Source organism: Thecamonas trahens (genome assembly GCF_000142905.1).
Source record: "Thecamonas trahens ATCC 50062 unplaced genomic scaffold supercont1.48, whole genome shotgun sequence".
Lineage (NCBI taxonomy): Eukaryota > Apusomonadida > Apusomonadidae > Thecamonas > Thecamonas trahens.
The window spans coordinates 104,238-126,182 of NW_013657632.1; the positions used below are offsets into that span (position 1 = coordinate 104,238).

Here is a 21,945-nt window from a genome sequence, read left to right on the forward strand (position 1 = left end):
GTATATAGCAGCGAGCCTATATATCCATAGCTATCTACATATATCCGTATATCTACATAGATATATATATATCTACCGCAGATACGTAGATAGATATTTATATATAGCTTTATTTCGCTATACATATACCCACATACACACATAGAGATATATAGACACATGCATACAGACATACATATACACATATATAGAAACATAGATAAAGATACAGACATATACATATATACATATACATATATAGAGAGAGACATAGGCAGAGATGGATAGGGGGGAGATAGGAGAAAGGTGGTGTTTGGCGGGTGAATGGGTGGGTGGGTGGGTGGTGGCTACGGTGCGGCACCTGTGGCATTTCGCCGAATGATGGAAGGGGGGGGGGAAGGGGGGGAGGGGGAGGAGGGCCACCAGCCCACCGCCCCAACTCCTGCCACCACACACACACAGACACGCACACGCATACACACACACCTCACCACAGCCACTAGCCTCACCACAACCACAACCACCACACACACACACACATACACACACATACTCTCTCTCTCTGTCTCTGCCATGCCCAAGAAGCTCTACCTGCACTATGAAGGCACTCCCGACTTTACCTACATCGCCCAGGTGGAGGCCGGAACTACCGTGGCTGCCCTTGCTGCCTCCTTTGCCACCGCATACGCCTCCGCCCATCCTGCTGCTGGGCTCACGGGTCTAGTCCTCACCAATGACGAGTACGCCCCGTCTGTCTGTCTCTCTCTTTCTCTTTCCTCCTTCCTTCCCTCTCCTCCCTCTCCCTTTCCTCCCTACTCACCCCACCCCTCCCACAGTGGCCTCCCGCTCGCCGATGCAGACCTCGAGGATCTGGACGCGGGCGATGACGTCCTGATCGAGGCGGAGGTCAGCAAGCCCCAGACGTCACAGCAGAGCCCGGCTCTATCCCCTTCCGCCCCGTCGGCTTCTGTGTCTCCTGCGGCGTCTACTTCTGCTCGCCACACGGCCGCGGCGGCGGTGGCCCAGGCCGCGGCGTCGTCGTCGTCGCAGGCGGCCAACATGTCGACGGCGGTTGAAGTCGTCTCGCGGTCGCTGACCACCGCTCAGGCACTCACGGCCAAGAAGGCGTACCGCCGCGCCATTGAGGTCTATGAGCAGATCATCGCAGCCATGCCGCAGCTCCCGCAGCCGTACATTGGCATGGCCCAGATCTTGATCGCCATTCGCGACTTTGCGGCAGCGACGAACATTGCCGATCGCGGCCTAGCCATGCTGGCAGAGAGCCCACCGCTCCTGGCTGCCATCGGCCTCGACGTGGCGCAGGCCCGTATCTCGCTCCTTCGCCTTAAGGCCTCAGCTCTCGGCGACGCCAAAAAGTACAAGAAGGCCATTGCTGTTTTCACCGACGCCCTCGAGCTCGCCGACAAATCCGACAAGGCTGCTGATGCTCTTGACATCCAGGTCGCTATCGGCGAGGTCCTCTACGCGTCTGGCGAAGAGGACGCTGGCATCACCCTCTTCCAGAATGTGCTCAAGATCAACGAGTCGCACTTTGACGGCCTTTACAACTTTGCGATTGCCTGCGGCGACCGTGGCCGCCCGCTCGAGGCCCTCAGCGTCTTCCTGAAGCTGTTGGTGGCAGAACAGAAGCACAAAGGCGTCCGTGCCCGCATCACCGACATCGTCATGGCCGACGGTGGTATGGACCTTCTCGACGCCGCCATCCAGGACGCCGCAAAGTCACCGGCAGCGCTCGCCTTTTTGGGCCTGCTCATCAAGGAAAACTCGGCGCTCGACAGCTCAGTTGCGCTTTACGAGCGCGCACTCGCCGGCGCGCCAGACTCGGCCTCGTATGTCCTTAATCTGGTCCACGGCTACGAGATTTGCGCTCAGTACGGTCAGGCATGGGCAGCAGCTATGAAGTTCTGTGCTGCCAACTCCGCGCTCGGCGTGGGCGGCTTGACCTGTGCCCGAGTTCTCAAGGCGCTCGGCGGTCTCAGCTCGCCGATCGGGCTTCCCACGGCCTCGGCCTTTCTACCTGACTCGGACATTGTTGCGGCTGCTGGCTGTAGCTACGACCCTACGCTTCCATACAACACGCTCGAGCTGGTGGCTGGCGGTACAAACCTCTCGGACTCGCCGGCGACCGCTGCCGGCATGCTTGATGACGCCGAACTGGTCGAGGTCATCGGGTACGACGCCCGTGAACTGGACCTCCTTGCTCTATTCTGCACCTTGGTCAAGATCCTGTTTAACGTCGGCGCTCTCCCGCCCACCGCCGCGCTCATCCCACTCATCGACGAGATCCGTGGCACGCGCCCCATTCACCGGACTACCATCCGCAACGAGCATGCGTATTACTGCTGTATTGCCCAGCTTCTCGCGTACCCGACTTCTGTGCCGGATCCGGAGATGCCAGTGGTGTACGTTGCCGGCGACTCGCACTCGCAGACGCCCGCCTGGCGTGTGGTCGCCCTCAATGGCACTCCGCACCTCCTCGTACCCCGCCTTGTCACCGGGCTCAAGATTTGGCACCTGCGCGAGGAATCGCGATTCTACCCCAAAGCCAACTTTTGGCGGGTCATCGACACCATTCCCGACGGCGCCACTGTTCTCACTATGTTTGGCGAGATTGATTGCCGCGAGGGCTTCCTCGTCGCCGTCGCCAAGCGCATCTACGAGACCGTCGAGGAGGCTGCCCGCGTCACCGTCAACATCTACATCAAGACCATGCTCCGCCTCGTCAATGACCGCAAGCTCACATTCCTCGTCCATCCGGCCGTCCCAGTCCTCAACGAGACCCGCTCGGTAGTCACCATGTTCAACACCGTGCTCGGCGCCAAGCTGACACAGCTCAATCATGCGTCGATCAAGTGGCTGCCGTTCTTCGACGCCATGCTTGACCCGGCTGACAGCTCGGCGCTCAACCCCGCCTTTGAGCTCGACGGAACTCACCTCAACCCGACGTACCTCGACGTGCTTCAATCCGGCCTTGATGCTGCTCTGGCCAACTCTACTTCATGAGGTAAGACCGCAAGTGCGCAATGCTCTGCGGCTGCTTCACGCTGATGGTGTTGATGACCCGCACAGGCGCCGCACCGACGTTGATCTGCGTCAAGTACGTCACCATCGTCTGGCTTGGATCGTCCGCCAGCGGCTTCAGATGCCAGCCAGAGGCGTAAACCTCACCGCGGACCACCGACTCGTCCTCGGGCTTCTCCGGCACCGTAATCGAGCGACCGGCAGCCACAAAACTCCCGTCCGCCGCCGCAGCTTGGTGCAGAACAACCACAAAGTCCCGCGCGTGTGTCAGCAAGCACGCCTTAGCCTCGTGCAGCATCCACACAACCCGTGTCTGGTCATCGATCTGGTTGATGATCGAGTAGTCGCGCAGCAGCCGGTCATACTCGAGTCGGTGTGCCATGTTGCACAGCGTAGTGTAGATTGTTGCCGCAGGCAGTGGAATAACGCCCTTGCCCAGAAAAGCGTGGATTGAGTAGCCTGGTACACGCTTGCGGAACGTCACCACATCGTTCTTGTCGTTGACATACGACCATCCGTGGGCTTCGGCCACACTCTTGGTCTCCTTGTAGTTGCTTGGTGTGACCGCGGCCATGCTCTCTGCTGTGTGCTGCACATCGAGCGCCGCCATCATGCCGGTTTGCCGGATTGCTGCCAAATGCTCCGGCAAGGCCGGTATCGGGGCCTCGGTTTCGTTATTGGCCGCAGCCTGCTCGACCTCCTCCTTGGCCGTGTCGTCGTCGATCTTCAACACAGTTGGCGGAGTATTAGCAACTGCCGGCGGTGGTGGCGGTGTAAAGACGTAGTCTTCAAGCGGCATGTTTGCCACAACCGACCGCAGCCCATCGATGCACATCGGTGCCTTGGACGTCGCTTTGTTCACCACAGATGCCGGCAGCGAGCCCGCAAGATCCACTTGCGCCGCATACGTCGCTCGGCACTGCAGCGGCTCGCCCTCCACAGGCTCGAGAATCCACCCGCCAATCTCCACCCGTGCTCGTACATGAGACTTCTTCGGCTCGCACACCGCGTCGTCCACAGAGAAAAACGCAATCACAATCGTCCCGTCCTCGTACTCCTTCTCGTGCTGGAGCGTCAGGAAGTCCCGCGCCGTCGTTGGCCACACTCGCTTGAACGACGAGTAGTTGAGCATTGTCCACTCGTCGAGCTCTTCCACAGTGTATGCGTCGTCAAGCATGTCGTCGTACTCGCCCTTGCGCGAGATGTCACGAACGACCTCGGCGATCGCCCTCGGCGGCGCGTTGATCATCCCGGTCCCCTTGACCTGCTGCAACGGCGAGCCATCGACGGTCTTGCGGAGAATAACCACGTCATTGGCCTCATGGAATGGCTCCCAGCCGTTTGGTGTGTTGACCATGTCACGGACCTGGTCGTGTGACTCGAGGCAGATAGCCGCATACCGATGTGTGGGTGTGTAGCCCGAGTCAACGCCCCATGTCGTTCGGGTCCTCTGCAGGCGCCGGCAACGATCCAGGATCATCCGCGTCGATCTTCAACACAGTTGGCTTGATGACGCAGCCGGTACAGGCGGTGGTGGCGGTGTAAAGACGTAGTCTTCAAGCGGCATGTTTGCCACAACCGACCGCAGCCCATCGATGCACATCGGTGCCTTGGACGTCGCTTTGTTCACCACAGATGCCGGCAGTGAGCCCGCAAGATCCACTTGCGCCGCATACGTCGCTCGGCACTGCAGCGGCTCGCCCTCCACGGGCTCGAGAATCCACCCGCCAATCTCCACCCGTGCTCGTACATGAGACTTCTTCGGCTCGCACACCGCGTCGTCCACAGAGAAAAACGCAATCACAATCGTCCCGTCCTCGTACTCCTTCTCGTGCTGGAGCGTCAGGAAGTCCCGCGCCGTCGTTGGCCACACTCGCTTGAACGACGAGTAGTTGAGCATTGTCCACTCGTCGAGCTCTTCCACAGTGTATGCGTCGTCAAGCATGTCGTCGTACTCGCCCTTGCGCGAGATGTCACGAACGACCTCGGCGATCGCCCTCGGCGGCGCGTTGATCATCCCGGTCCCCTTGACCTGCTGCAACGGCGAGCCATCGACGGTCTTGCGGAGAATAATCACGTCATTGGCCTCATGGAATGGCTCCCAACCGTTCGGTGTGTTGACCATGTCACGGACCTGGTCGTGTGACTCGAGGCAGATAGCCGCATACCGATGTGTGGGTGTGTAGCCCGAGTCAACCCCCATGTCGTTCGGGTCCTCTGCTGGCGCCGGCAACGATCCAGGATCATCCGCGTCGACCTTGTCTGCGTTGAGGCTTGATGACGCAGACGGTACAGGCGGCGATGGCGGGGTAAAAACGTAGTCTTCAAGCGGCATGTTTGCCACAACCGACCGCAGCCCATCGATGCACATCGGTGCCTTGGACGTCGCTTTGTTCACCACAGATGCCGGCAGCGAGCCCGCAAGATCCACTTGCGCCGCATACGTCGCTCGGCACTGCAGCGGCTCGCCCTCCACAGGCTCGAGAATCCACCCGCCAATCTCCACCCGTGCTCGTACATGAGACTTCTTCGGCTCGCACACCGCGTCGTCCACAGAGAAAAACGCAATCACAATCGTCCCGTCCTCGTACTCCTTCTCGTGCTGGAGCGTCAGGAAGTCCCGCGCCGTCGTTGGCCACACTCGCTTGAACGACGAGTAGTTGAGCATTGTCCACTCGTCGAGCTCTTCCACAGTGTATGCGTCGTCAAGCATGTCGTCGTACTCGCCCTTGCGCGAGATGTCACGAACGACCTCGGCGATCGCCCTCGGCGGCGCGTTGATCATCCCGGTCCCCTTGACCTGCTGCAACGGCGAGCCATCGACGGTCTTGCGGAGAATAACCACGTCATTGGCCTCATGGAATGGCTCCCAGCCGTTTGGTGTGTTGACCATGTCACGGACCCGGTCGTGTGACTCGAGGCAGATAGCCGCATACCGATGCGTGGGAGCGTACTCAGGCACAGCCTCTGTCATCACCTCTTGCATCAGCTCCGTGCGCTTCTGTGGATCGTCTCTCCTGGACACCGAAGAAGTGTGGGCGGCGACGGCGGTGGCCGCGATGACCGCACTCGCACCCACAGCACCACTCGCCGCACCATGTGCAGTACTCCCCGAGCCCCGAGCCGACCGGACGGGCTTCTGTCGAGCGATCCGCTCCAACTTCTTCTCCACCTCGCTGTATCTCTCACAATAAGTCTGTGCCCATCACCACATAAGCTTTCCATGGCATGCCGGTGGGGGGGGGGGGAGGTCGAAGGTCGGCTCGTACCGTATGCGACCGGCGTGCATGGTGTGGACAGAAAAGGCGGTGGCAGCAGCAGCTAGCCCTGCCGTGGTCATGCATAGGAGAACAAGGAGCCACCAAGCGATCTCCATCCTTCGGGTGGGGTCGGGCTCGTCTGAGATGAGTGTGGCTGCGGGCTGAGGGACAAGGCCTGTGACTCATTCTGTGCCTTCGCCGCGAAGACACGGCCATCAACACGAGGGGATGACAATGGGAGTGCCACCGATGGACGACATGGTCTTATACACATGCTAACAGTGGGTATGATGGTGTTACTTGGTGGTTGGAGCTGAAGATGGGTGTGGTCACAGCCTTTGTCAACATCATCACCATTGTCGCCATTGTCGCCAACGTCGACATCGTCGTCGAAGGACTGGCCATGACTGTTGTCGAGTGGCATGCCCCAGATGAAGAAGCGCAGCTGTAGTCATCGGTGCAGAGGTGTCAGACCAAACATATGCCGGATTTCCCTTTCTCTCACCCTGTGTCGCTTCCGACGATTCGGTGCACACTGTGTGGCATTAGTATCGCTTCATGGACTGGTTCCGTCAAAGTAGAGGCGATCGGCAGCCACGACAGGGCGAGTCCGGGACACGCCTTCGTGATAGCGCAACCGCTGGAAAGTGAGTGACTTGATCCGGGCTGCATCGCGCTCGGACGCGGCTTTGTTGGCAGCAGCAGCGACCTCGGCGTTGTGGTTGTTGATCTTGCGGATGCGCGCAGTCCGAGTCTCACGAGCAATGGTTGCCTCTGTTCGATCACGGTCCGAGACAGGCGACGACAGATATGATGTGCGGTATGCCTTGTCTGGCGAGAGGTAGAACGGCGAGATTGGCGAGGGTGAGAGGGTGGCGCCTACAAGACTCCGTCGACGCTCGCGGACTGAGCGCCGAAACCGTCGCCCACCCTTCTCGGTCTCGGCTCTCCGGCTGCGGTGCCGTCGCAGCTCGGCGCCTGCGCCTGCCTCTCTGATCGCCAGCACCGACTCTGACCGCCGCACCGCAGCTTCCACTCCATCATCTTCAGAGTCTTCATCCAAACGATTGCGGTAGAGACTGGTGTGGAAGGGTGGTGAGACCGGGCGATTCCGCCGCCACGTCCGCTTGCCAACGGCTCGAGCAGGCTCGCGCTTCCTTGCCATGGACGGTAGAGACCTCTGCTTCTTGTTGACTGACGCTGGTGGCCGTCTCCGTAGCCGTAACACCTTTGGTCCATGCGTCGACGCTATTGGTGTGTACATATGCCTGTCGTGTTCACGACGAGTGAGTCGAGAAGGTGTCCGTTGGACGGTCATTGGTTGATCACTGCTCAGTCGGGGCTAACAGAGAGTTGCACGAGAGCAGGTACCAGAAACGTTGATGTAATGTTATGGAGAAGATGAAAGCAGGTTACGAGACAACGGCTTCGCGCAGCTCGGCAACAGCACGACCAGTGCCGGCGCGTGAAGCCTGCTCGCGCTGATCGATCCGAAGCTTGACTGACATGTCGACGAGGAGTGAGAGATCGTAGATGAGAGCGGCAAAGGCAGCAAAGACAGCAAGCCAGCCAAAGTCTGGCGAGGTAGCGAGGGAAACGGCAAAGATGGTGTGCGGAACAAGTCGGAGAAAGACTGACCCGGCGATAGCAGCGACCCATGTGAGGATGTACCCGAAACGTGGGATCGGCGACGAGGCGAGACTCGTGCCGCGCGCGCGGACAATGGTTCGCACATCCATGGCAACGCTGCCGATGTCGCCCAGCATGAACATGGCCAGCGAGCCAACACCAAAGCCAGAAAAGGTGACAGCCCATGCCCACGGCTGGATGAAGAACAGAACCAGCGCGCGCCATGATGCCACCCCGCTACGGAGCATGACAACAAGCTCGCCGAGGTAGAGTCCGGCACCCGCCAGCACCGCGAAGCCATGAGCGGTTTCGCGCGCATCGTGGCCATGGCCACGCGCGACAGCAGCAGGTTCGGCGGCAGCGAGGGCGACCCAGGCAAGGGCAAGACCACTCCAAAGAAAGGCATGGACCTTGTGATGACCACCGTCGCCGACGGTGTTAAAGCCAGCAACGGCAGCGGCAAGCGCTATCGGCATGATGAGCATGTGCAGCCCGGCATGGGCCGCACTCGACGCCACCGCCACCATCCAAAGCGACACCACAAATGGTGCGACCCAGGCCAGGCGCTTGTTGCGCGGCTTGGCTCGATCTTCAGCGAGTCCGGGGAGGGGCAGTTCATCTGTTGGCGGCGCTGGCGCCTTCTTGACATACCGAAGATGCCAGTCGTGGATGGCGCCTTGCGCAAAGCCGACCTCGCAGTACGCAAAGTAGAACTCCCACATCTTGACGAAACGTGTACCGAGTGACTCGGTGAGAGAGGCACGATGAGATAAGAAACGCTCCCGCCACATCCGGAGAGTGATGGCGTAGTCAGGCCCGATGTCGTCGACAGACTCGAGCTCCAAGCTCGTGTCGCCAGTCGCCCAAGCCAGCGCGTCAAGGCACGGCAGGTGGCCGCCCGGGAAGATGAACCGCCGGATAAAGTCCGATCCACGCATGTACGCCTCATACCGGCTGTTGGGCAGGCCAATGACCTGGATCAGTGCACTGGCGTCCGTGTTGGGCTTGAGCATGCGGTCGACAACCTCAAAGTAGCCCGGAAGGTGCTCGTGGCCAACAGCCTCAAGCATTTCGATCGAGACAACTCGATCAAAGCTGCCTGGCAGCTGCAGCGAGGTCGGGACCGGGAGTTCGTCATCGGCGCCCACCCGCTTGGAACCGAGTCCCATCAGCCGGTAGTCACAAAGGCAAAGCTCGATGGATGCGTCGAGGCCGAGGGCAGTGACCCTCTTCTGCGCAAGCGCAAGCTGCTCACGCGAGATGGTGATGCCAACGAGACGGATGCCGGGAATGGTCGACGCAGCCCGGATGGCAAATGAGCCCCAGCCACACCCGATCTCCAGAATCGAGTCGCCAGGCTGGATGCCAGCGCGCGCGATGACTGCGTCGAGTTTGGCCAGCTGCCCCGCCTTGAGCGGGAGCTCCGGCGTTGCGTCAAAGTCCCAGTCGGCGGGGCCGAAACGGCGCGCCTCGCACGCGGTAGTGTGAATGCCAGACGAGTACGACATAGTGTCGTCGAGGAAGAGCTCGTACATGTCGTTGCCAAGATCGTAGTGCTCTTCGATGTTTTCACGCGAGCCACCAATCGTGTTGGACCGGAGCTGATGCCGCATGTTGTTGACCGCATTTCCTGCGCAGTACAGCGCCGATGCCGCGGCCAGGGTGGGCATACCGGCCACGAGCGCAGCCAGAGGGCCGGCGTCCAGCAGTTCGGTCGCCCGCCCGAGGTTGTGAGTCATGATCTCCAGCAGCGCCACCAGGCCTGCGTCAGCCACAAGTTTTTCCGTGCTCGGCCCTTCCATGCTTGCGTCAGCCGGCGCACTCCTGCTGACCACGATCTCAGCCACGTCAAACATGCCGCGCATGTAGGCATCACCCAGCCCGATGTCCGAGTCACAGACTACCATGGAGAGCATGTCGGCGTCGTGGATCCAGAGGACAACCGCTCGTTCGCCGGCGTCGACTGCCTTGGCTGCCGTTGGGTGGCCGAATTGTCCCAGCTCCGAGCCTGACGGGAGTACCACCCGCATGTGGCCGTGGGAGATGCTCTGGTCGAGCACCTGCTCAAAGAGACGCACATGCGTCGTTTGCGTCCAGTTTAGGCCTGAGTACGCCATCTCTCGCTTATGAAACTTGCTGTGAGTGCCTGTAGGTGGTGCTGTCGACAGGTGTAGCAAGCAATCGGCTTTGACGAGCCTGTCGTGCAGTGCGGGACAAGCCGTGACAGCGAAAAAGGCAGCGCGTGTACTCCTTTTCTTTGTTGTTGTTGCTGATTTCAACGTTTCTGGCTGACCAGGCGCGAGGTAGGAGGCCCAGTGTTGTTTCGGCCTCAGCTGCGGTCGGGCGAAGTGGCTGTGGCGGCCGTTTCGAGTTCGTCGGCGTTGACGATCTGGATAAATGTGTCCTCGAGGGTGGTGCGCGAGAGAGACCAGTCGAGGATGCACAGCTCGTCCTGGACGGCGGCGACATCGCGGAAGATCGAGGCAAGCGGGACTCCTAGCCGCGGGACCGAAAACACCATGCGGCCGCCAAAAGCATGGACCAAGTTTGCCGCAGGCAGCAGATCACGCACAAAGGTCCGGAGCGCGGCAATGGCGTGGGCGTCGTTGGTCGTGACTAGCGTCAGCCGGTACCCAGAGCCAAACTCGTCCTTGAGCTCGCGAGGCGTGCCGCAGCAGATGAGCCGGCCACGTGACATGATGCCGATGGTGTCACAGAGACGCTCTGCCGTTTCCATCGAGTGCGTGGTGAGGACGAGGGTTCGAGAGTTCTTGATCCGCGCGAGCACGTCCCAAAGCGCACGCCTCGAGCCAGCATCGAGGCCTGCCGTCGGCTCGTCCAGGAAAAGGATGCGCGGCGAGCCCAGAAGCGCCACTGCGAGCGTCAGCCGCCGCTGGACGCCAGCCGAGAGCGTAGCCGCCCTCGATGCGCGCATCTGCGGCGCGTTGAGCTGCACTTGGGCCAGTGCAGATGCCACATGGGTCTCCAGGAGGTGAGGAGGGATGCCCCGGAGCCGCGCAAAGAATCGCACGTGCTCGACCACAGTGAGCTCCGGCCAGAGGACGCAGGTCTGTGGACAGACTCCGATGAGCGGCGCGATAGCGTCCGGATTGTCGGTCACAGCATGCCCACCCACAAGCACCACTCCTGAGCTCGGCTTGAGAACTCCCATCAGCATCTTGATCAGGGTCGTTTTGCCGGCTCCGTTGGGCCCCAGCAGGCCAAAGACCCGGCCACTGATGTTGAGCGTGAGGTCCTCGACCGCGTGCTTGGCACGCCGGCCAGAGGTGTACGTCTTGCACAGCCGCTCAGCAACAATGACAGGCTCGCCGTTGAGATCCGGCTCCCACATTGGATCCGCTACCCACGCTGAACCGAGCTCGGGCTCGCCACCAGACGAGTGCGATCCATCAGCGGATCGCACCTCTCGCCCAAACCCGAGCGCCTGTCGTCGCGCAGAGTCCGCAAACGCCCGCAGGCCTGCAAGTCGCGCCTCGCGCGCGTGAGCCGCGTTCCGTTCCTCACGCACAAGGACAGAAGTAAGCGCAGCGTGGACTCGTCTTGGTGAGCTGGCCTCGTCGTCGCCCCACAGCTCGCCGTGACTTGGTCCACCGCTTGCACTCTTCCGCGAGCAGCAGAAGAGCCAGTGTTTGGCAATGCCGCCGCCGCGGAGCGGGAGAACCCGGTTGAGGTACAGGCCGCACGCCATGAGCGCAACCGCTTCCACAGCCAGCATGCCCAACGAGAGCACCAGCTTGGACTTGAGCCGGCTTGCCGAGGCCATCGCGCCGAGCGATGCCGCCGTCTGATAGCCCATGCCGTTCGAAACCAGCATGTACTGGTTCCACAAGAAAAGCGCTCGCATAAACGCAGCTGGCGGAAAGACGAGCAAGAGGTAGGCCGGCCAATCCGAGGTCAGAGCCTGGGTCTGGACAGCCTGCTCAAAGGCCGGAGCCAGAAAGACCGCCACGTACAGCACGGCGCCGGTCATGCGCGTCGACGAGAAGACCGCAGAGAGGACCAAGGCGAGGCCGACCAGTGTCACGCCCCACAGCAGCGAGATGCCCAACGTGCCGCCGAGACCGTAAGTAAAAAGCGGGTCACCCGACGCGATGCCGAGGCCGAGGCAAAGGAGCATGATCGGAACATACTCGGCAAAGCTGAACGCCACATACGCCGTCCAGTACGTTGTTGCTTGCAGACCGTACACTCGCATGTACTCGAGATACGACGAGGCACGCTCTTCCACAAGCATGCACGCAAAGAGCGGGAGCATCCATGAGAGCGCTTGGCCGTACATGGCGTATGTGCCGGACCACAGAAGCCAGGACGGGACCGCCAGCGCGTCGTTGGTCGACGGTAGGGTCTGGTACGCGGGGTAGATGGCAAAGGTAGCGTTGAGTGCAGCTAGCAGAGGTTCCGCAAGCATGCCGAGCATCTTCATCCCACGCGCACCGCCGTCGACAACCGCAAACAGATCCATCGACGGGCCAAACTGAAGCGTTGCCGCCACAGAGAGGGTGTCGGTTGCCCAGCTGACGTTGTGGAGCTCGAGGGCACCAAGCGGAAGCGAGTACGCAAAGTCAGCCGCATGTGCCTTGGAGACAAAGCCTGCAGACTGGGTGGCGGCGGCGGCGGCGCGCTCGGCACGATACATGGCGTCCAGGAGAGCATCGACGTCAGCCGGCGATGATCGGGGCTCCATGAATGGGATCTCGCCACCGCTCGAGCCGTTGGCAAAGACAAACGGACGGCGACTCAACGAGGCCCACTGTGGAAGTCGAGAGCTGTCGTCTCTGCCGGCTGCGCTTGTTCTTGACTCGTTCCTTGTGGGAAAGGGGCCGAGGTCATGAGCTGACGGTGTGGTGACCACCCAATCGTAGGTGAGCGACTCGGCGAGATAGTGCGGGACAGGCGGCGGCGGCGGTGACGAGAAAGCCGTGAGCGCCGCCAAGAGAGTAGGCAAGAGGAGCACAAGGCCCATGGTGTAGAGAGGGAGTAGGATGTGGCAGGCTGTGACTCCGCGAGCCCGCAGCCGCACAAGCGTCCACCGTGTGACCAGCGCCCGTAGCTGGTGCCGCCATACCCCGGCCATCCTCGCCGGCCTTGGGTTGGCTCTGGTCCTTCTCCAGCCTTCCTGCTGTGGCTAATGGTGAGAGGAGCTCACGAGCCGGGTTCTGGAGACGAGAAGTGTTGCCGTGTTGGTCCTGCTGAGGAAGTCTAGCCCGCTCTGCTGACCCTTCCGCACGTGGTCGCTCTCGAATGACCCGCGGCTGATCATTGCCCGCTCGCGCGTGACTCGAGCGGTCCCGCAGCGTAGACGCCCTCTCCTTGCCTGTTTTGAAGATGTTGAAGGTGTTTGTTTGCTGTTGTGGGCGCATTGCGTTGGAGGACAAAGCTAGAAGAGCGCAAAGTCCTCACCGTCATCGACGTCGAGATCGGCCTCTTCTGAGTAGTCGTCGTCAGCAAGCTCGGGCGCGTTGCCGACAGAGATGAGCGGGACGCCGTTGAGGAGGTTCTCCAGCTGATGCTGGACCTTGCACTCGGAAGTGTTGAGGCGGTAGACCTCGTGCCAGCGGATCTTGCCAAACTTGTCGATGAGGAAGACGTGCGGAAGGTTGAGGACCGACTTTTGGATGAGGTCCTTGATGGCCCCGACCACGGCCTTGCCAGCGTCCCACGCCACCGTCATGCCGGCCTCCTTGAGCGGGGCGGCGACAGCGTCGTACTTAGGCTTGGTGAGGAAGCCGCGGGCATAGTCCTCTTGCGGGTCAGCCGAGATGGCTGTGATGTGGATCGAGTCCTCGTACTTGTGCTTGAGCCCGCGGACGGCGTAGTGGACCGGGTACCCAGCCTTGTCCCACTTGGCCCAAAAGTAGAGCACGTTGACCCGCCCCGGAATGATGGCCGGCTCGGTGCCGACCAGATACACCAGCGAGTCAAGCGGCGGAGCTCGCTCACCAAAGCTAGGGTCGTCATCGTAGACTGCATAGTCGATGCCCGACGTCGACGCCACCACCGGCATCGGTGGCTCGGCATGAGACGGCGAGACCGGCGCAACCTCAGGCGGACGCGGCGCCCGCGACGGCGTCGAGGCTCCACCGGCCCGGCTATCGTCGAACCGGTGCTCTTCGTCGTCGTCCTCCACAAAAATCGGCCGTGACTTCTTCTTGCTCGATGGTCTCGACAGCGATGAGTCCGAGGTCTGGATCCGCAGCGGGCGCACACCGCCGGAGGACTTGCTGGGTGAAGCGGACGCAGAAATGGTCGCGCCAAGCTCAAGGTCGGCCATCAAGTCGGCTTCGTGGTCAGCCACCTCGGCGTCGCGGTCGGGGAGGGCAGTGGGAAGGACAAAATCGCCGATACCAATGACACCGCACGCCACACGGGCTCCGGCGTTGCCGGTGGTCTTTGAGTCGGCCGCTGAGCCCTTGCCGAGGTCGTCCGGATCGGCATGGACGACCACAGCCCGGCCCACCACCGAGCGCGGGCCCGAGAGCGAGATGTGCTTGTCGGCAAAGGTGCACGCCACCATGCCCGACGCAGACGCCAGAACGTTACCGAGATCGCCGGCGTGACGGACAGCATCAAGCGGACCACCGTGGGTGCAGCCCTCGGGGTTAAAGTGTCCGCCTGCAGACTTGCATCCTTGCGAGAGGTCGCCAAACGCGTGGACGTGGAAGCCGTGCAGACCAGCAGAAAGGCCCGAGATGACGACGTGGACCACAACCGCAGCATCGGGCGAGGCCTGCTCCATCATCACCTTGCCGCGCACGCCTTCGCCAACGAGCACCGCAGTGGCCGAGGTAATGGCGTGGGCGGCCGGCGCGGACGTCGCAGCAGCCGTCGTCGCAAACGAGCCCGCCGCGGTCGTGCCTGAGTCCCCAACCACAGTCCACTGCCCGATGCTGGCGCTCGGAGCGACAGCCGGGTGCGGCAGGCCAAACGGTGGCAGGCAACCGCTCGTACCCGTGCTCGCGCCCATCCACACCGGCATGCCGTACGACGAGCCAGGAGCAAGCGAGCCAAAGAACGGGCCAGGACGGGAGGCAGTCCACGACGCTGCTGCGTGCCTAGCACGACGCTCCTCGCGACCCGCCAGCGACTTGACCTTCTTCTTGGACGACGACGACGACGACGACGACTTCTTCTTGCTGGCCTTTTTGCCCTTACCCTTGCCCTTGGCCTTGATGGCGGTCTGGTCGTTGTTCGTCCGGGTCATGGCTTCGAACCATCCAGCAGGCAGAGCAATGCCTCCACCAGGCATCGACTGGTAGTAGCCTGCTTGAGCCATGGCTCCACCGGCCGGCACCATGCCTGCAGTGTACGTCGGGTAGCCGCCGGGGTTGGTCGCCGCACCCGACAACGTTGCGTTGCCAGCAGCCGTGTAGAGAGCCGCAGCGTACTGCTGCTGCGACGGCGAGTACGGGTTCCAAGCGTACATAACGGGTGTGACACGCAGAGTAGTAGTAGAAGAGGAGAAGGGAGGAGAACTGGAGGAGGAAGAGCCGTGTGTCCACCCGCTCCCTCCCCTTCTTCGCTGGTCTGTGTTCGGTTGTCGGCAAGCCGGCTGGCTACGACCTTTTCCTCCCGTCTCGCGATCAGCCGCGATCGATCACATTCTGATCAAGGCCTCCTCCTTTCCCTCCCCCCCCCCCCTCTGCTTCAGCATAAGAAGCGGCATACACACACACTCTTCTTCTTCCGCTTTGTGCTGCATGACTTCACGACGGGGTGGAGGCTCGTCGTCGTTGGGGGGAAATGCAGCGTGGCGTAACATGCATCTGGGTGGAGGGACGGCACTTTCGCTGCATGGCTCGTTCCTGCCGGGTCCTCCGCTGGCGGCGACGACGGGCAGCGCAGGCGTGGCAGCCCACCCGTCAGGACTGGTGGCAGTGGCGGGCGGGCGAGTGCTCTCACTCAACCAGCCACTGCCGCTCCCACCGCTGAGTGCACCGGCGCCGCTGGAGGGCGTGCATGCGGTGGCAGCTGTCTCACTGCGGACGCCCGACCCCCTCGGTGGTCCGCTGGCTTGGTCGCACGCACTGCTCGCTGCGCCGCTTGCGGCTTCACCATCCATTGCCGTTGTTGGCATCGACGACGTGCTAGCAGCGGCGGCGACGGCACCGCTGTCATCGTCATCGGCAACCGCACACACAGTCGGGATCCGCGACTCCACCTCGCTGCCCGGCGCCCAGCCACGGAGCGTGCTCGGCGGGACTGATGGGCGCGGAAGTGGTGCATCAACGTCGTCACGTCGGCGGAGCCGTCGTGGTGGTAACTCAAAGCAAGGAAATGATGGCAGCACACTCCCGGCGGTAGCGCCGCGCCTGTGGCTCGAGCCCAGCGGCGGCTCGGAGATGGGATTGTCGCCGTTTCGGGCTGTGGCGGCTGCACCCGCGCCGCAGGGCACTGATCCGCTCTTTGCCGCTCTTCACGGTGGCACTGTGCTTGTGTGGGCAGTGGGTGATGGACGTGGAGCACTTCAGGCTGGAATCACTGTTTCCAAAGCGCCAAACCTTTGCGTCGACTGGTCACCGCTCTCGCGCGATGTGCTGGCGGTTGCCGGCGTCTCAGGCTCGATCAAGCTGGTCGACTTGCGAGCGTCAGAGGGGCTGAGCTGGCGGGCGGCAACAGCGCATGGAGGAAAGTCGGTGACCTCGCTTGCATGGTCGCCTCTGGTGCCGTCGTGGCTGGCATCTGCTGGCGACGACGGTGCAGTTAGGGTGTGGGACGTTCGGCGGAGTACGCGACCTGTCCTGGATCTTGCCGCAGCGTCGCTACCCGGCCCACCAACCTGCCTTGCGTGGTCACCCTCGCACGCAGATCATCTCGGGGTCGGCACGCTCGATGGCTCGGTTGCCGTCCTCTCGCTCGCGCGCCCGCCGCACTTTACGATTGCCGACGCATCGCTCGGGCCGCTCTCAGCCTTTCCAGTCTGCGCGCTTGCTGCAGCTTGTACACTTCCAGAGGCATACCATGCAGTCACACTCAGCGGAGAGCTCATCTCATTTGCGCTTGACGAGATGACCTTGGCGGCTCTGGCCGAGCCCGGTGCTGAGGTCGGGCTCGCCCGATATGCTGGATCGGGCAGCGCGAGCGACATTGCTACCGCGGTGTATGGGCGCAAGTTTGACGAGGGGTTCAGGGCCATTGCTGACGGTGCTGCACGGTTGCAGGCACGACACAGGACAAGCGATGCTGGAGCGCTTCTGGACCTCTGTGTCCCACGCACGGCCCCCGGCGTGTTTGACGAGGGCAATGAGGGCGCGCTGGACGACGACGAAGCTCGGGCCGCGTTTGGCTCTGACCTCGTCTCGTTTACCTTTAACGTTCCGCCGAACTTTCCGTCACGAATGGCCTCGCTGCCGTCGCGTGGAACGCGCGAGGCACTTGCTCGGCTCAACCTCTCGCTGCGGCTGCACTCGTGGGTGGCGGCTGAAGACGTGGCTGCTCTCCTGGGCGCGTTGGACACGATTGTGAACGCGACGTCGGAGGCGCTGGCTGGCAAGACGGCGCTCCGCATTCCTGTAGCGACGCTGGTGGACATTGTAGACGTGCTGGCTGCAGCAGGCAAGCACGTGGCAAGTCTTGACTTTGGCCTTCGGCTGGCGGCCGAGTTTGAGACCCACGGACGATGGCCTGAGTTTGTGCCGCTTGCCGAGGCGCTGCTCACGCCAACGATCTACGACGCTGAGCTGGCGCCGCTGGGAGGGGCTGATGTAGCAGGCGAGGAGACGCCTGCTGCTGCAAGCTCGTCATCAACGACGACAAGCACGCTGCGGCTGCCGACGACGACACAGACTCTCCGCAAGCCGCGCAGTGTGGTTCCGGAGGCACAAGTGGCGGGTGCCGTGTCGCCGCGCAGTTTTCGCGCGGCCGACGACACCGAGGTGGCCAAGCACACCGTGGCACTGTCGGGAGCGCTCGAGTCTGCCAAGTTTGTGGTCTCACAACTCAAGCTGGAGCGGTCGCTGCGTCTGGCGCTGGACACGCCCAACTGGGCAGACGCTGTGGTGGATCTTGTCGACTCGTCGGGCGTCCAAGCCCACACTCTGCTCTCAATCCGAGTGCTGGAGGCGTACCTACAAGCACTGATGATCCGGCAGCAGTCAGGGATGGCGTTTGTGTTTGCGTCGAGAATTGCGCACAAGCTCGCGGACTTTGTGTCTGGCCTCGCGCTGTGGGCGTACGTGGACAACCACATTGTGCCGGGGCTGGAGCGGGCGGTTGAGCTTGCGGTTGAGCTTGCGGGCGAGAGCAAGGATCCGGACGCGGTGGTCGATGTTGTCATCGACGTCGTGTACATTGTGTATCAGCTGGAGGAGGCGACGGACAATGCGGCGAGAATTGCGGGATGGATCGACAAGCTCAGCGAGAGCTTGGAGAACGCGCTCGAGGCACTGTGTATGCAGTCGAGCGAGGCCGAGGAGGAGGCTGTGCTCATCGCGAAGGACCTCATCGAGGACGTGGCGAGCTTGGCCAAGAATCCACGCGGGACCCGGCCGCACGTGTTCAGCGCAGCGGTGAACGACCTCGTCAACATGCTTGACACGTTTCTGCCGCCGGAATAGTGAAACGAGGCATCCGTTACTTGTCGAGAAGCGATTCGTCGACGAGGTTGAGAGTGGTAAAGACAATGCCGAGCAGGCCGCACACGACGCCGACGGCGGCAGCGACCCATGTAAAGCCGCGCTGCAGCGACGAGGCCGACGAGCGGCGGGTGATGACCCAGTAGGCGACGGCCGGGATGACGTAGACGATGGAGACGCCGTTGATGGAGCCGTTGTAGTCGACGACGACGCCGATGTTGGGCACAACAATGGCAATGCCAGCAAAGAGCAGCGTGGTCACGACGGAAATAATAGAGAGAAGGCGGAACGAGTGCTTGGACTTTTCGACAAAGAGGTCGAGAACGTTTTCGCGGAGCGCGTGGTTAACCAGCGGGTAGGTGGAGAGGATGTTGACCGACATGGCGAGGCGGGCGGCGAGGACAAGCTTGGACTTTTGTGGGTACGACTCAAGAATGTCCGAGAGCGTGTTCGTGCCAAAGGTAAAGTAGCCGATGATGGCGACCGAACCATAGACCGTAAAGCAGAGGACAAGGGTGGCGATGACGCAGATCATCATGCGCCGCGGTGAGCGGTTGTTGAGCTCGCGATAAAATGCCGGCAGATTGAACTGGGCCGTGAACGAGATGACGGTGAGCGGAAAGGCGAGGAAGAAGCGTGGTGTGGCGTTGACAACCTCGACGTCAGCCTTTGAGATCTCGCCCGAGTGCTGACTGAAGAACTGAAAGATGACGACAAAGACGACGTAGAGGATGGCTGCGACACCAAAGAACGATGTGTGGCGCAGGGCGTGCAGGTTCTTGAGCAGGGCGTAGGGGAGGAGAATGCAGCCCATGGCGGCAATGACCAGCCGGCGGTTGAGAAGGATCGAGTCCGGATGCAGCCAGTAGCCGAGCGCCGAGGTAACAAAGTCGCCGAGCAGGACGAGGTAGCCGATCGAGGCAAACGAGGTGTAGCCGATGATGAGCGCCTGGGTGACAAAGCCAGTCCGCTCACCGAGAACAGACTCGACCATGCCACGGAACGAGAACTTGGCGGTCTGCTGGACGCAGACAGTGAGGACCCAGAAGGACCAGATGGACATGAGGCAGGCAAAGGTGAGGATGCCCATGCCACCGCCCCAGCCTGCGCAGCGGAGCGCAAAGGGGAGCGTGAGAATACCCGAGCCCATGATAGTGTTGGTCAAGTTGATAATCGTCGAGAGCATGCTTGCGTGCGCAAGAATGGGCACGCCATCGTCGTCCATGTACTGCAGCGTCCCGTCCGAGTCGGAGAGCTTGAGATGCGCACGAAGATGAGCCCCGATGGTCCCGTAGCCACCGGCATACACCGGGAGCGTTCCCCCTGCAGGACCAGCACCAGCAGGCGCCTCTCCAGGCAGCAGCGCGCCGCCCGAGTGCAGCCCTGTGCCCGAGTGCAGCGTACCCGGGGTGGATGCCTCCGAGTTGAGCGAGAGCGATGACGGCGGGGTCCTCAAGAGCGAGGGGCGCGACGGGGCGGCGTAGGGCGAAGGGACTGGAGCATAGGGTGCGGGAGCATATGGGTTGTTTGACGTCGCCGAGCCTGCCACTCCTCCCGTGTGCGCCAGCGGAGGCGAGTCCGACACAGCAGGCTCACCGCCAAAGGTCTTGCGCTTGATGGGCGAGGTGGGGTTGATTGACGGCGGGGTGTGCAGGGCACGCCGCGGGGAGGACATGGCGAGAGGGGAGGGAGGGGTACAGGGCGATGGGTGGTGGTGGTAGTGGTGGTGGTGGTAGTAATGGGAGTGGGAGTGGTGTGTGTGTGTGTGTGTGTGTGAGGAAGGGGGGTGGAGGGGAGAGGCAGGCAGTGGGTGGGGGTAGGCGGGGAAGGGGAGTTGCTGGCGTGGCACGAGGCAACGGCAGCATGACTGGCACTTTGGGTGGGGCGGGAGGGGGGGGTGGGAGGAGGGGGGGGGAGATGGTGTCTGGTGATACGTAGGGATCGGAAACGGAGAGACAGGGTAGAATTCCTTGTATGATGGGGGTATGTGTGAGTATATGATGTGTATGATGTGTGTGTGTGTGTGTGTGTGTGTGTGTGTGTGTGTGTGTGATGTGTGTGATGTGTGTGATATTTGATGTGTGTGTGAGTGTGGTCATGATCAGCATGTGTGTCCCTTGTGTCGGGGGGGAAGGGAGGGCGGGGAGGGAGGGTGGAGAGGAAAGCAGACATAGCTGGTGTCAGACGTGGTGGTGGTGGTGGTGATGGTGGTTGCACACTCGACTCTGGTGGGCAAGTGCGAGTCTGTCTGGGCTTGGGCTGTGCTCTGCTTGTCTGTGGTCTACCGTCTAAGTCTGTTGGCTCTGGTTGTCGTCACCTAGTCCGTGGTTGTCGCCGCCTGTGGCGCCTGTGGTCGTCGCCTCCTTTGGTCATTGTCGCCACCTTGCAATCATTGTCGCCGCCACCTGTGGTCGTTACTATCTTACTGTGACCGCGTTGCAGGCAGGATTGATCTGATCGTGTGGCTCACTTGCTGCGACGGCACTGTGATTGCACGCGTCGTCATCACGGAGAGCGTGTCGGTTGCCTGTGCCGAGTCGGAGCTATGTCGCGGGAGACGGGGTTCGCGCAGGAATCAGAGTCGTCGGCTCGGTTGACGTATCCAGCATCGGACGGCACTATTCGAGTCTCGTTCTCCGAGTATCTGCGTGCATGGGCGTCGATGGCTACGGCAGGTCCGGGGTCAGACGTGCTAGGTCCGGGGTCGGACGTGCTGGCTGCGGGACCTCGGCCCGAGTTGGCAAGCAGTGCTCCAGTGCAGTTCCAGACTAGAGCTGAAGCTGCTCATCCGTACGTCCGCCAGCTGGTGCGTGGCCGCTTTGCTCCGCCGCCACCACAACGAGTGGACCCTGTCAAGTTTCGCAAGAAACGCATGGCGCAGATGCGGTCTATGTACCGCACTGGCGCGGCAGCATCGCGGAACTGGGGCGACGCTGGCTCGGCATCGCCGGGCTCCGCCTCTCCATCGTCGCTGCTATCGCCGTCGCTCTCGCCATCGCTCTCACCGACGTATTCTCCGTCGCACTTGCCTTCGCACATGCTGTTCATCTCGACCTCTGTCTCTGACAACGACGAGGACTCGTGCTCGGACAGCTGCCCCGAGTCGTCGAGTGGAGTGCTGCCGGTGCCAAGCCTGCCGATGCCGATTCACGCCGGAGTGCCTCCTGAAGACGATGAGCGCCAGGTGTTTATCACCTCGCTGGAGGAGCGCCGGAGGCGGCTGGGCAAGCCGGAGCGAACCATGTCGTCGCCGCTCATGGCCATCCCGTGGGACGAAAACCGGACCGGAGCGTACTACCGACTCAACCACCGGACGGGCTCGCCGGCGTCGTCTATCGTCTCCGAGTCGCTCATGACGGAGGACATGGACGAGCTGGCCGATGAGCTAGTCGAGTGGACCCAGGCTCTGCCCCACTTACAGTGAGTAAACGATGAACGTGGTG

General features: G+C 61.9%; 7 protein-coding genes across 7 annotated transcripts; 2 read left to right on the forward strand and 5 right to left on the reverse strand.

Annotated features, from left to right (window-relative positions):
- The first annotated feature begins 376 nt into the window (after positions 1–376).
- AMSG_08756 (uncharacterized protein) lies at positions 377–3,181 on the forward strand. The gene is made up of 2 exons (XM_013899076.1): positions 377–719; positions 816–3,181. The coding sequence occupies exons 1-2, from the start codon at positions 553–555 to the stop codon at positions 3,001–3,003; spliced, it is 2,355 nt and encodes a 784-aa protein (XP_013754530.1). The 5' UTR covers positions 377–552; the 3' UTR covers positions 3,004–3,181.
- AMSG_08757 (uncharacterized protein) lies at positions 3,040–6,389 on the reverse strand (the record flags this gene model as incomplete). The annotated part of the gene is made up of 4 exons (XM_013899077.1): positions 6,291–6,389; positions 4,571–6,035; positions 3,079–4,471; positions 3,040–3,044 (listed from the first exon to the last, which is right to left on the reverse strand). Exons 1-4 carry the CDS (start codon positions 6,359–6,361, stop codon positions 3,040–3,042), a joined length of 2,934 nt encoding a protein of 977 aa, XP_013754531.1. The 5' UTR covers positions 6,362–6,389.
- A 1,304-nt stretch (positions 6,390–7,693) lies between these two features.
- On the reverse strand, positions 7,694–10,027 carry AMSG_08759 (cyclopropane-fatty-acyl-phospholipid synthase; the record flags this gene model as incomplete). The annotated part of the gene is made up of 1 exon (XM_013899078.1): positions 7,694–10,027. The coding sequence occupies one exon, from the start codon at positions 10,025–10,027 to the stop codon at positions 7,694–7,696; it is 2,334 nt and encodes a 777-aa protein (XP_013754532.1).
- A 212-nt stretch (positions 10,028–10,239) lies between these two features.
- AMSG_08760 (ATP-binding cassette transporter) lies at positions 10,240–12,894 on the reverse strand (the record flags this gene model as incomplete). The annotated part of the gene is made up of 2 exons (XM_013899079.1): positions 10,240–12,681; positions 12,784–12,894. 2 exons carry the CDS (start codon positions 12,892–12,894, stop codon positions 10,240–10,242), a joined length of 2,553 nt encoding a protein of 850 aa, XP_013754533.1.
- Positions 12,895–13,308: 414 nt separating this feature from the next.
- Positions 13,309–15,355, reverse strand: AMSG_08761 (superoxide dismutase; the record flags this gene model as incomplete). The annotated part of the gene is made up of 2 exons (XM_013899080.1): positions 13,309–14,786; positions 14,880–15,355. Coding segments are annotated over 2 exons (1,954 nt in total), but the record flags the coding sequence as incomplete, so codon positions are not given.
- Positions 15,356–15,688: 333 nt separating this feature from the next.
- On the forward strand, positions 15,689–18,462 carry AMSG_08762 (uncharacterized protein; the record flags this gene model as incomplete). Its single annotated transcript, XM_013899081.1, has 2 exons — positions 15,689–18,379; positions 18,430–18,462. 2 exons carry the CDS (start codon positions 15,689–15,691, stop codon positions 18,460–18,462), a joined length of 2,724 nt encoding a protein of 907 aa, XP_013754535.1.
- AMSG_08763 (uncharacterized protein) lies at positions 17,755–21,008 on the reverse strand (the record flags this gene model as incomplete). The annotated part of the gene is made up of 2 exons (XM_013899082.1): positions 17,755–20,114; positions 20,973–21,008. The coding sequence occupies 2 exons, from the start codon at positions 21,006–21,008 to the stop codon at positions 18,501–18,503; spliced, it is 1,650 nt and encodes a 549-aa protein (XP_013754536.1). The 3' UTR covers positions 17,755–18,500.
- Positions 21,009–21,945: the final 937 nt, after the last annotated feature.

Excerpts from the sequence above, each read along its gene's own strand:
- AMSG_08756 (XM_013899076.1), top strand. The coding sequence starts at position 553 with ATGCCCAAGAAGCTCTACCTGCACTATGAAGGCACTCCCGACTTTACC. Across the intron at positions 720-815 it reads CTAGTCCTCACCAATGACGA|TGGCCTCCCGCTCGCCGATG; the intron begins GTACGCCCCGTC and ends CCCCTCCCACAG.